Here is a 13,981-nt window from a genome sequence, read left to right as displayed (position 1 = left end):
TTGCACTTTGAAACCCATTTTCAAAACGCTGCGTTTTCAGACCCCAAACCTCTGTTGTCGTGTAAATGAACGACCAAAACACATAAAAAGTTTTACATTTTTAGTTTTTAGTTTTAGTATAGTTCTCACAACAAACAGCATGGGGTTTGTGGCTTCAGTGTGTCTCATTAGCAGGGAGCTGATGTGTACAGTATTGGTGTAAAGTGTGTGTAGCACTTGTACTGTACTTCAGTGTGTGTCTCCTGCAGTGAGGGCCGGCTCTGGTAATCTGAGAGCCAGTAACTGGACACTGAAGTTTGGCAGGAGGTCGAGACTCTAGAGCTCCTGCTGCCGAACTTTCCTTCATTATGCACTCAGTGATTTACAGTTGAAAGTGCATCGAGTTTAAGGAAACTGTTGAATGACACTGTGACAACCAGTGAACTTTACAAACATTGCACCAAAACCCTTTTATAAGATGTGTGACGTGTGTCTAATACATGCACTTGAGTTAATATTTAAATGTGCTATTAATAAACCAACGCTATTTTATTGTAATATTTCAATGCATTGATTTGGGCTTAAAAAACAGATCAAATGAATGAGCAAGACAGGAGAGCGCCCAACACCATCATCACCATCAACACCATCATCATCATCATCATCAACACGATTTACTGCTAATATATACAGTATGTGATTTTTTGCTTATTTATTATTATATAAAACAATACAAATATTTATATTTACACTAAAATTCTAATATTGTTTTAAACACTAATATCTATTGTAATATACATTAAGTTGTATTTACTAAGATAATGATTAAAATAGCAAAAAAAAAAAAAAAAAAGTAGTCTCCCGGTTCGTTTGAGTTTAATGTGAGACCAAACATTGAAATCTGGACTAAACATGAGCCTGATGGACTCGTTCTCAAGACACTTCTTCTTGTGTTTGCAGTTTGAGCAGGAGCAAAAATACCAGCTTTTCATTTCTGCAATATTCTCCTAAAAGAGTTTCGCAGTGAAGCAGCAGCTGAAGCCTCCTCTTCCTCATGAGCTACAGATGCATTTATTATTATATTTCTCAGCAGATCTTTGAAGAAATCGCTCATGCAACTCGTGTTTTATTATGATTCATCATATCAAACTTCATTCTGTCTTTGAAGTTTGTTTGTTTTAGAGCAATGGTTGTTTATGTACTGTGTTTGCTTAAATTTAGCTAATTTTCTGAACAATAAATTGTGGTTAAGACAAGTGAATTGAGTGAATTGCCCAGTTTGCAACTGTGGTGCATTTTTATTGTTTTAATTTATTATTTAGTTGAATTTTGTTATTGTCTCAGAAAAAAAAAAATCCACACAAAAGTATAGGGTTACAGTGTAAGATATATTTAGTTATGATACAATATTCAACAAAATTTATAATACAAATAAATAAATTACATACCAATTATTCCTCTTCAATTACATGAAATTGTATACACACACACACACACACACACACACACACACATATATTACTTGTTTATAAGAGGCCAAATCAACAAAATACATTTAGTAACATGATAACTTTATTAAACTATTTTAATAAATATTAAAACATCGTTTAGATTTGTCATATTTGCTTGTATGTGTATGAATTTGACCAGATAAAATAATTAGGTTTCAAATAAATTTTACAGAAATGACTTCAGAGTAAAAAAGTAATAGGCATATCACTGCAACTGATATCTGCATGTTCGGAGATCAATACATATCTGATTAAGGAATTATACCTAGACTCTACTGCTATTATATCGATCATAATAGAAGCCGAATAGACAGATTTGCATGCGAATAATGACGTCACCCTCCAAGGGTCGTGAAGGAGGCGTGGTTTGGTGACGCATTGCGGCTGGGACCTCATGAAGTGAGCATGTAGATCAGATGAGATCAGGACACGCACAGCACAGGAGCGCTGCATGAGCGAGTGAGAATGCGTGATCGTGCTGCATCTCTGCTGTAGCTGGTGCAGGGACTCACAGCCTGAGACATGGCAGAGGGGATCCGCACATGAGCTGAACTCGGTCAACGCCGCATAGAGGCTGCGCACTTCAGGATCGATCGGATTGCTGTGCGATCGATGAAGATCTGAATCATGTCAAGCGGACAGGACGAGAGCACAGTCCGGGTGGCGCTCAGGTAGGGCACTAGCTAGTGTGCGTTACTGATGTGCACTCATGCTGTCACCTGCTGCACCCATGCACGTGTGCGAAGCACAGTCACCCTAGAATTAATAGAAACAATTAAGAGTATGTTGTGGTTTGCATAATAATTAAGACTAACATTTTTTTTTTTGCACTGCAAAATTAATTCAAAATTATTTCCGATGGGAAGTTTTCAGCAACATGTCTATGTTGAAAACGCCTAACTACGCACAAAATTACACTTCCAGCCAGAAATGATATTTCACGCGTAACCGGGGTTATATTTGACCAATGAGATTTCACAAAGGGCGGGGCAAACAAACGCGGCGCAAACTTTTTCCTACGCCCCATGATGCTTTGCGCGAATAATAAGCATTTTCAAAATCTCCCACAGATATTCTTGTGATACCATATATCACAATAAAATACGAAGCGTAACGCTGTTGATAAAACATGAAGGAAATTGTACAGCTCATTCAGTGAAACTGATGGATAAGGATTATTTGTAGTGCAACCTTATGATTTGAAATAAATTTTTTCAGTCTTTCTGAGTGGAACTTCCCCAAACCGGATGTGCTTTCCAAATCTTAAACACTGTGGGCATGTTCGGAAAAAGGTGGATAAAAGAAGCAACGGCAAAGTCGTGTGTTTGTCATCCCTGGATGGGACGGTTTTGACTAACAGGGATTTGCAGTGACCATAAGGCAAACAACATACTCTACATGCGAATACTAGGGGTGTAACGATACCCTCATGTCACGATTCAATACATATTTCGATACATATTACAATATTCCTGATTCTGGACCTGAAAATACATAATAATTTTAGACGAATATGCTTGCACTCACTGACTAGATATATTTAAAATAATGTAGGCCACTTTTTACTGGTAACAGAAGATATCTGGCATTATCAGGACACACACATATTCCCCCATTACATTATTATACATTATATTCAACATTATATAATAGTTTAATGTAGTACTGACACTGAAACTCTGTGAACTTGAATTCTTTCTCACACAGTAATTTTGTGGGTGAATTATACACAATAAATATTGTCACTATCCACGATATATATTGTTGCATTTTTGTATTGCGACATATTGTGACACGATATATTGTGACACCCCTAGCGAATACAGATGCTGCTTACTTTTTTTGAAGCTCATTTTTTGTTTTGAGACTGTGTTTGTGTAGTTCAGTTGCAGCAAGTGCAGTTTCATCCAAACTTGCATACTTCCCTAATCCCTACTGTATAGTAAGCGAAAATTAGAACGTGAAAGGAGTAGTGCACATATGATGGACACTTTACTATCCCATGAGGATACGGGAGAGCAGGGCCGTTGCTTAGAGGGGGGGGATGGGGGTCCACTGGCATTGGGGGGCTCTGAACTCGATTTCAACCGAGAGCCCAAAGCAATACACTGTACAAGTGCCTAGAAAACTGAGCGCCGCCCTGTGGGAGAGGATTGTGACTGACAGTAGAGTGACGTAACTGACGCTGGTCGGTCACATGATGAAATGCAGCACGTCCAGATTCCGTTTGTAATGAGAGGACATGATTTAGGATGTTTTTGGCCTACGTCATTCATTTTCATCAAGAGTTGGAAACCTGAGTGGCCGAGCACATTGGCGATGCAAAGTTCAAGTGAATGCAAATGCGCAGCATGACAATGTGCCGACAACCAATGGGAGTGAAGACTGTGTTGCCCATGTGACCTGATGCCTGATACTGCGGTTGAGAAGCTATTTCTATTTATTTGATAGTTTATTAGAAATAGTTTACAATTGCAGTAATATAGATGTTTTCTTATTAAGGAGCGGTCACATTCGTGAAAATTTAGCCGAATTGTCAATAGTGTAGCCAATACATAGAGACCCCTCACACAGAAGCCACTTTAAACCAAAGCTGAAGAAAATCTGAGACTGTTCACGAGATTCACTCTATAGTTTATGAAGCTCATTGTTTTTTCTTTCTAAATGAAAGTCCTGAGTTAGGATGTAATCATGCACATGATACCCACGGCATCCAGCACAACTGAGGACGGCAGGTGTGTGTGAACCGCTGTGTCAGCATCAGCCTCAGACACTTACCAAAAACTGTTTCAGGGATAAGGATTTTAGTTGTGTGTGTTAGTGGTTTTAGTGTCATTCTGTGCTAAAAGTAGACAGTTAACTGACAGATGATCAATGGAAGAAGAGATTTATTGATGAATCTGTTCTTTAGATCTCAGTGTTTCAGACGTCTTCAGAGATGCGTTCATAGTTTACTGGTCTCAAAGTCAAATCTCAGAGTCTGTTACTGGGAAATAAAGTCAATACCAGTCAGAGTGACGGAGCATGTGCTCAATATCTCGATCCGCTCAATCGCTCACGCTCCACTCATGTACCGCTCATGCTTAACGCTAAACCACGTTCTCTCGGATCCCGATCCGACATTACATTTCTCTGTTCGTAATGAGTTTCTTGAATGTCTCAATTACAGTAGGCCTATATTTGGATCAGTTAATCGGATTAACTTGATTGAGCAGAATTAAAGGTGCTCTAAGCGATGTTGGGTGACGTCACTTCTTGTTGATGTTCGAATTATTGTCAAACAAAATGGAGGCTAGCTCGACCCTCCCTCCTCCTCATCCCGTCCCCTCCCCCTCCCTTCCCTGCTTCCTGAAACAGTCATGAACCATTTAGAAAAAACAAACTGGATTTCATGTGCACGCGCACTAACCCCCCCACCCCCAAATTATTCTTGTCGGTTATTGGCTGGAACACTGTTTATGTTTCGTGGTCCAGGCTGGGCCAGTTTGTTTTTGTTGCCGTTTGTGGAGCCTGGGCTGTCTACAGAGACCGCGTTTTTTACAGTATGTTCAGGGGACAGGCAGCTAGTGGATAGTGAGTGCTGTATGTAACAAACAATGTTTTGGCCTAAAAACACGTGACATCGCTTAGAGCACCTTTAATACCACAATGAACTAACCTATTCGTCCAATGAACACTCAATTACAACATTAATTCTAAGAAATGTTAATTTCCGGGGTATGGGAAAATAACTTTCATACAGTTCTACTCAGAGCATGTAGTCAAAATCTGCATGATTAGGGACTCCAGTATATAAGCATGAAACACCGACAGCTTTACAAGTGAGATGAACAAGACTTTATTAACTAGACTAAACACTTAAACTACTCTAACATACGGATACATGCATGCATACAGTTTACCAAGGGAAAGAGAGCTGAAGCAGAATACAGGAGAGCAAGAAGTTATAGTTTGAAATTCAGCAGATCAACAGCCTTGAGCAAACCATCAGTTTAGTTCTAACACGCCCTTCTTTAAAAGGGGTAAGGATACTTAATGTATCAAATAATGAGTCCTGATGCAATTTGTCGAGGCTCCAGTTTGCTGATGTTGTCTTGATAAGAGAGAACCAGTGGGAGTCAGAGGATCTTTGGCGGATGGAAAGACAAGGCCGCAGCCTGGCACAAGCTTAGGACTCCTTCAGCATCATCTTCACATCAAGATTTCTCAGAAAAAACAGAGAACATGCGTGATCTTGTGGTCAGTGAGCTCTTAAGTGTGAAGATGTCCTCTGGATTTGAGTGAGCCAATCAGAAGCTGTTCCTTTGGAGGGAAACTTTACGACTCTGTGTTCTGGCAGGGCATTTGATAATTTGATTGGGTGTTTAAGAGGAGCTTCTAGATTCTTATAATACTAATGCGTCACAGAGTTAGCAAAATGTAATGTATAAAGTAATGAATAGGGAATGAAAATTGGAGTTCATAAATACCAAACATGCTACACGTGATTTTGGTTAACCAAACTATGCAATTCTGAAACATTCATCCACAAGAGTTTGAATCGATGCATAGGCCAAACATTATAAAAGGAAAATCTTGAGATGGGAAAACTGGATACATGTTTATACATTTCTCAACTGGTTATACTGTCGTGAAAACAAATTGTTACAGTTTATTGTCATTTAAATGTTTATATTCCAAAGCGGAGTAAATATAATTCTGTTATTAAAAAGTTGAAATAAAAACTGCCTTATGTAATTTAAATGTTTGTGTAACTCGGTTTTAGCTATTTTATAGTGTTGATTATTATTAAACAGGTTTGATTAATTAATTGATTATTCATTTATTATTTATTTTTAGTTTCAGCTTTCGGTCAAGTGCATCCTGAATTTTTGATTTTGGCCCAGAATTTTCATTTCAGCGCATTACAGCCTTTGACTATCAGAATATGGTATCAGCAACATCCACTGAAAGACCCATATACGGTAGGTTGATGATAACGCAAATGGCCAATATGACTAATGACCAATACCTGTGATTTTTGTACAAATACAAACACCGTATTCAAAAACAGAAATTTACAGTTAAAATGACAAAGATATCATTTTTATTTAGCTAAAAATCTAAATCAGTTTATTTACAAAATCTAATTCACACTCGCATAAAAAGTTTATATATCTGCAAACAGCAATTCACAAACTCATAATAACCTCATAATACTCCCAGCATTTATTTGCACAAACACATTCACAATTGCAAAGCACAATTTGTACATACTCAAATATTATCCACCAAAACATCAATGATCCTTGATCTATTGATACATTCTGCCTGTTCCTTTTGTTTGCACCAAAAATCTTGACTTTCATTTATTTTTCACAATTTTTTAATGTTTAAATGCATACAAGTTTGAAAATAAATCAGCTGTGCTTTTTTCACCTTCTGTGTATTTTAAAGTGTGTGTTTGCCTTTATCTAGTGAAGATAAACAAGCTCATTGTGTGGATACAGTAATCCTGAATGCAAACACTACACATCCGTGTGTTTACAGGACTGGTAGCAGAACAGTAGATCGTGACATGAGTGTGAGAGACAGCTGTGTGTGACGGTGCAGTTTTGTCGAGTGAGTCAGCGTCTCTTCTCTCACAGACACAGACTGATGTCCTTCCTCATGGTAATCTAGTTAGTCCACTGATGCACGTTGTTATGACACTGAAATACAGTCATAATAAATATTAGGGATACATGATATTCCGGCCACCATATCGGTATCAGCCGATATATGCTCATTTTTAATGTTATAGTTATTGGCCCTATAAGAAATTAGTCTGAACATTAAAGATGATAAAGAATGTATTATCTCCTCCAGCTGAGTGCTCAGATGCGCATTGACTGTTCACCATGATGCTTTTAAATTGCTTGATTGGAATCAAGGAAAATTCTGTTAAGTGCAAGCCTGACATCGTCATACTCAGATTCTAGTCAGAATGTGAGTCTGATACTGCTCCATTGGCAGGGTTGGGGAGTAACGGAATACATGTAACGGCGTTATGTAATCAGGATACAAAAATCCAATAACTGTAATCCGTTACAGTTACGTCAAAAAACGTTGTAATCAGATTATAGTTACATTTTGAAAAAAGGGGGCTTACTTTCAGGATTACAATGGTTTCATTTGAAACTAAATAAATAAGTATTTTGGCATAATAACACTATATTAAGCGCTGGTTGATTATACAGTAGTTCCTGGTTCTGTTGCCAGTAATGACTCACGTGTGCCACTCGCTGGTGCATGCGCAAATAACAGCCTTCTACAATCTCCTCAGACGCAGATTGAATCACTGCTGCTAGTAGAAACGAAATGGAAATTCCGCTGCTATTTTGTAGAAATTAGGAGAGTAGCTTTTTTAGTACCCAAAATGTCCTTTCTTAATCTTTTCTCACGTAACGGGATGTTCGCTGTCTAGGTAACGTAGGGGAACTCCCACTGCCAACGCCCCAAGTTCAGTCAGGCAAATTAAGAAAGATCACGGCTTTAGTCAACATGTAGGCCTATTTTAAAATAAACTATTTTACACAACTAAATGTTGTGTTTTTATTTTTTAGTTAAAAATTAGTTAAAAATAAAACAAAATAATCTGTAATACCATACATTAGCCACTAGATGTCTGTATATCCCTTTACATAAATATATTCAGGCCTGTGTGTATATTTTGCAAATATTGTACACTGGACCAAATTCTTAATAAATAAAAGTTTTTTTTTTAATTTTTTTTATAATATTTCTTCTTGCTTGACTTTATTTATATATGTGACCTTGAAGTAATCCAAAAGTAATCAGTTACATTACTTTCATATTATAGTTCTTGGATTACGTTACTGAATACTTTTTTTAGGAAGTAATTTGTAACTGTAACGGAATACATTTTTAAAGTAACCCTCCCAAGCCTGTCCATTGGGCTGTGATTAAGGGGCGTGTTTCAACCGAACCAGGAGAGAAAACGCCTCTGCACTCAATTGGATAGACCTACAACCATAGACAGTAAAAGAAATGGACACAGCGACCCCATAGACTTCAACGGAGACTTCTTGATGGCTGAGCGTACTTTGCAGACTCAAACTGAGCTTGATGACGTAGATGTAACGTGAGCAACCTGTCTGACAGTTGTAAGTCTTCTAGTAGCTGTGTCAAGAGAAATCTGAATCATTCCCTTCCGAATCTTGCCGAGACAGAGAGCGTGAGTAGGAGCTGTCCATGAGCGAGGAGCAGGAGCAACTTTATGACTCTCTATGGGCTTCTCCCTTGACTTTATCGGACCTTATATGCCTCCACGTCCCCCCGATTGCCTGCAAGCTTCTCCTGTCTATACGGTAATCTCTCTACTGTGCGCGAGAGAGTCGCGTGGTTATGACGCAATCGTTAGCCTATTTTTACAAAAACTGCTTCTACGGGGCCATAACGTAAGATACAAGGTAATGGAGCCTTTTATACATTGCCGTGTTTCTTTAGAAATAAATAATGGACAAATAGAGTCTTTAAACGCCTCAGATGTAAAGTTATTCGCTGTCAAAGTGACGTCAAAATTAATGGGAGTCAATGGGATGCTAACAGCGGGTGATGGCTTGTTAGCCAATGGATGCCCCCATAGAAGGTACGCTTTCCGGGTGCTGGATTACCCCCTTGCCTACAACCAATCAGAGCAACGGAGTAAGTGATGCATGTTCTTCATTCATCTTTCCGATCGACAAATGCCTTGATCGCGGTTCTCTGTTCCTCTTTTTAAATGAATGTGCTGTCAATATCTTCTATAACAGACGCGATGTATCCAGCAGCAGTCATCTTTGTTGTCAACCCAAGTGCTCTTTGGTGATGTGGATGATTACGTTACTGTTGATCATCTGTCCATCATCGTATAAAGCCCGCCCTGACAATTTGATTGGTCCGAACAGCTCTGGTTCGTAGTTGCTCCACAACGGATCAAGTCCAGACCGAACTTCCCGACCTCAAATGTTGTGGGCGGGGCCAAGTTCGTCATTGTTCGTCCACAACATAGTTACACCTTCATGACTAACACAGTCAAGGTCTCTCCATTCACAGCCTTTTGTGCAATTGGAAGTTGCAATATTATGTTAATTTTGTGAATATGCTTTGGTTAAGTTAAAGCGGCAGTAAAGTCAAGTTCTCACTATTAACTAGTTGCTAATTAGCATATTACTATTATATTGGCTATTATAAAAAATACAAAAACATATTAATGCCTCATTCTGCTTGACTTTATTCTACATTCCTAATCGTACCCAATACCTAAACTTAACATCTACCTTACTAACTATTAATAAGTCATTAATTAGGAGTTTATTGAGGCAAAAGTCATAGTTAATAGTTAGTTGATAGTGAGAATTGGACCCTAATCTAAAATGTGACCAGAATAACTTTAAACCAGAAAGAAATGTAAAATAGTTTGGGGTCAGTAAGTGTTTTTCCTTTCGTTCTGCAGGGCAGTGTTAATTTAGGGTGTGTTTTCACTTGGCATGTTTGGTTGGATTAAAATAAACTGGTGTGATTGTTCTGTCAGTGCGAACGCTGCCATCTGAACCCTGATGCGCCAAACAAGAGGAAAACTAGACTTATTTTAAAACTTATTTAGTTTCAACATTTTAATTTAAGTTTATTTATAATGATATATAGATAGTATAATTATATAATTTAACATTAGATAATAATAATAATTTTGTATTGTATTATCCAATTAAAATTTCCAACTGACATATCCTGGTATTAGCATCTGGAAGCCTCGCTGTACGAGTCTCGTTTCTCCTCGATGTTTTCTAGATGTTTAGCATGAGCTGGAGCTGTTTGTCTGTGGTGACCCCTGTGACGGTCCTCCAGACTCCACATGTGGACACGCTCTCGGTCTGCGGCGGGACACGATCTGTGCTCTGTAATTGTAGTTTGTCTAGAAAGCAGCAGAACAGACGTGTGGTGATTCTGCCACGTTCACCCCGCCCAGCGAACGCCACTTCATGCGTGCTTGAGTTTCACATTCTGGGCCTTTTTGTTCTGTTTGTTTTGCATCACAAGTTTTACTTCATTCTGTCAGCTTCCCTAGAGCTCAAACGCCTTATCGTGAGTGATGAATATACGCTCGGGCAAATGCAAACAGATTCCAGTCCAGTCTATGTATATATCTAGAGCACATAAAGATAGATGTCATCATACACTGTTTCTAAATGTGCTTCAGTCTCTCCTCCTCATGGCCACACTGTGGAATATGATAATCACGGGCTCTCTTAGCCTGGACATTTTTATATATTAAAATTTAGATACAATGTTGATGCAATAAAAAACCCCAAAGATTATACAAAGCTGGAGTTTAAAATGCTGTATATTAGGGCTGTAAATGTTAATTTAGTCAAATGTTTTAAAAACATTAACCTGCTGTATTCGTTTCTCACCTCGGTGGCCTGTTGATGAACTAAAAGTTTGGAATAATTAAGGTATTTTTAATGTTTTTGAAAGAAGTCTCTCATGCTCATCAAGGCTGCATTTATTTGACAAAAAAACATCAACAACAAGAAACAGTAATATTGTGAAATATTATTACAATTTCAAAAAACTTTTTCATTTGAAGATATTTTAAACTGAAATGTATTCCTGTGATCAAAGCTGAATTGTCATCTTCATTACTCCAGTCCTCAGTGTCACATGATCCTTCAGAAATCAGATGATTTGCTATCTATCTACAGTGCTATGCATAAGTTTAGACACCCATACTAAAGTTGACTAAAAAGAGGAATAAAAAATCATCTTTTGGAAATTGAACTTAATGCCTTAATTAAAAAAATTAGGAAAAATCCAACCTTTAAGGACACCAATTTTCTTTGTGAATGAATAATGTATCGTAAATAAATAAATGTTCTTCCTTAAAATACAGGGTGCATAAGTTTGGACACCCCTATGTTAAATTCCCATAGAGGCAGGCAGATTTTTATTTTTAAAGGCCAGTTACTTCATGGATCCAGGATACTATGCATCCTGATAAAGTTCCCTTGGCCTTTGGAATTAAAATAGCCCCACATCGTCACATAGCCTTCACCATACCTAGAGATTGGCATGGTTTTATTTCAGTTAGCCAAATAGCTAGTTTGATTTGCATTGAGAGATGATCTTATGGAAAGTACTCCATGCCAATCTCTAGGTATGGTGAAGGCTATGTGATGATGTGGGGCTATTTTAATTCCAGAGGCCATGAGAACTTTATCAGGATGCATAGTATCCTAAAAAAAAAATAAAAAAAAAATACTTACAAATAAAAATCTGCCTGCCTCTATGGGAATTTAACATAGGGGTGTCCAAACTTATGCACCCTGTATTTTAAGGAAGAACATTTATTTATTTACGATACATTATTCATTCACTAAGAAAATTGGTGTCCTTAAAGGTTGGATTTTTCCTAATTTTTTTAATTAAGGCATTAAGTTCAGTTTCCAAAAGATCTATCTGTCGTCTTCATTGAACTAGTACATTTGTTTCCTCTCAGTGCTCTTCTTTTATTAGATTAAATGATGTTGGCGCACTGACGTGTTTTGACCTGACACATGTAATGATGCTCGTAAAGAGGGATGTGTGCAGTATCTTTCTCCTTAACCCAGTGAAGCATCAGTCTGACAGCTCTACACACTCCTGCTGTAATGTAAATGGCAACAAGTCAAACCCATTTAGATGGAGCTGGACACCGTGCTCTAGTTAAAGAACAAAGAACGCTCTCTCTCTCTCTCTCTCTCTCTCTCTCTCTCTCTCTCTCTCTCTCTCTCTCTCTCTCTCTCTCTCTCTCTCTCTCTCTCTCTCTCTCTCTCTCTCTCTCTCTCTTTCACCCGTCGTACCTGTTGCCCTCTGACTTCTCATGTTTTTCCAAACGTCTCTGAGACTGATTTCGCTAGAAACATTTGATAAACTGCCAGGACAGAAAAGAACAGGCCGATTATTTCAGACAGCCTGTTCTGCTGTATCCCAGAATGCATCTGTGTCCATCTGATATGTGTTTACTCCCGTTATATCTGAGGCTGTATTTAGGGTGTCTTCTCCCTGGAGTGAGCCGCTCTGGTCTCTTGGCTCTCACACACGCTGTGTGTGTTTGTGAGTGTGTGAATGTGAAGAGCTGTGCCGCCTCACTGCACTGCATCAATGGCTCTGTCGCATAGAGACTCGCTCTCGAGTCTACGACTCCCGGGTCACACTGTTCACATTCTTATGTCCCCCTTGAATAATGGATCAAATATTAAACTTAATATTTAGGAATATTTAATATTTAGAAATGTTGTTGCCATATCTTAAATCAGTTAATGTTGGATGTTTTCTTACATTCACATTGAAAACAGTTGGCATTAATTACAATGTCACATTGAAAACAGTTGGCAAAGGATCATTGGTTTTTAATGAGATACATAATCCAAATGAAAATGCTGAAATGTTTGCGAGCAGCTCTGGAGATTTTGTGTGGTAGGTTCACATATAGCAAGTCACAGTTTTATGAAATGACAAAAAAATATGCATTTTGATAATGCAGTGCATAAATATAAAACAAACCACGGGCTTGCAAACAGCAACATTTCTGATAAAGATTGTGATGGTCGTTTTTTTCATTAATGTGTTTACCGTCAGAAACATGAATGTGGATTATGCAATAATAATCATTCATTTGAGCTGAAACTCAATAAGCGCTGTGAACTCAGACATGAGTGCATGTGAATGAGGAATTAAGGTTAAACAGCAGTAGATCCAGGAGTGGCCTACATTCGGTCAGGAAAACCACACACTTTCTCTCTGAGAGTCATTACAGAGAGAGAGATAGAGAGAGAGAGAGAGAGAGAGAGTGTGTGAGAGAGAGAGAGAGAGAGAGATGTGCTGCTGGTTCCTGCATAATGCAAGACTGTCCATGCACAGTCAAATCCACTAAACATTTGTGTCTTCCTCCTTCAGTGGTTTGAATGCTCTTGTTACACTGCTTTCATTGGGTGTAATATGAATTGCAGAAAGATCACTACGCACATTTGCAGCAGCATTTTTGGGCTCATTTCAAAATTATGATAATAATGTTTGATGCCTGCAGAAAATCTGGATTCTGTTAAACAAACAACATCAACAACAAAGCCTGATATTGGCCACAATTTCTATATTTACACAGTTCTAGTTTGGTGCTGTAATTTTAGTTTTTGTCCATTTTTGATTCATTTCAACTATAAAGATATAGTTTGGAGTTTTGGAAAGGGAAAGATTATCCAAGTTCCTCATAAAATGCTACCGGCTACAGTGAAAGTTTATGCTTTAATGATTTACAGACTGTGTGAAGCCGCCTCAGGGACGTGAACATGACAGGAGGAGACTTGTCCTCAGACGTCTAATTTCAGGAGGAAAACATGAACTCTTAGTCGGTTCTCAGTAATTGCAGAGTGTTTTAACTAGCATCATATATTTTTTGTAATTATATTAGTCCGTTTTCATTTATCACAATT

The 13,981-nt window shown here is 38.1% G+C and overlaps 1 protein-coding gene across 6 annotated transcripts in view; it reads left to right on the top strand.

Moving 5' to 3' along the window:
* The first annotated feature begins 1,846 nt into the window (after positions 1 to 1,846).
* The window catches only part of kif21a (kinesin family member 21A), a 69,823-nt gene continuing 57,688 nt past the window's right edge, over positions 1,847 to 13,981 (top strand). For 4 of the 6 annotated variants that reach the window (XM_079859582.1, XM_079859585.1, XM_079859581.1 and 1 more), the window contains exon 1: positions 1,863 to 2,161. In XM_079859582.1, coding sequence (XP_079715708.1) covers positions 2,118 to 2,161 — 44 coding nt within the window. In that variant the 5' untranslated portion in view covers positions 1,863 to 2,117. Of the gene's footprint in view, positions 2,162 to 13,981 lie in introns of all 6 variants that reach the window. The other 2 variants (XM_079859584.1, XM_079859583.1) reach the window with 1 other exon arrangement.

This window comes from Squalius cephalus, assembly GCF_949319135.1.
Source record: "Squalius cephalus genome assembly, chromosome: 23".
NCBI classification, from domain to species: domain Eukaryota; kingdom Metazoa; phylum Chordata; class Actinopteri; order Cypriniformes; family Leuciscidae; genus Squalius; species Squalius cephalus.
The sequence above is the reverse complement of the archived record's forward strand: the minus strand, read 5'-3'. Positions and strand labels throughout refer to the sequence as shown.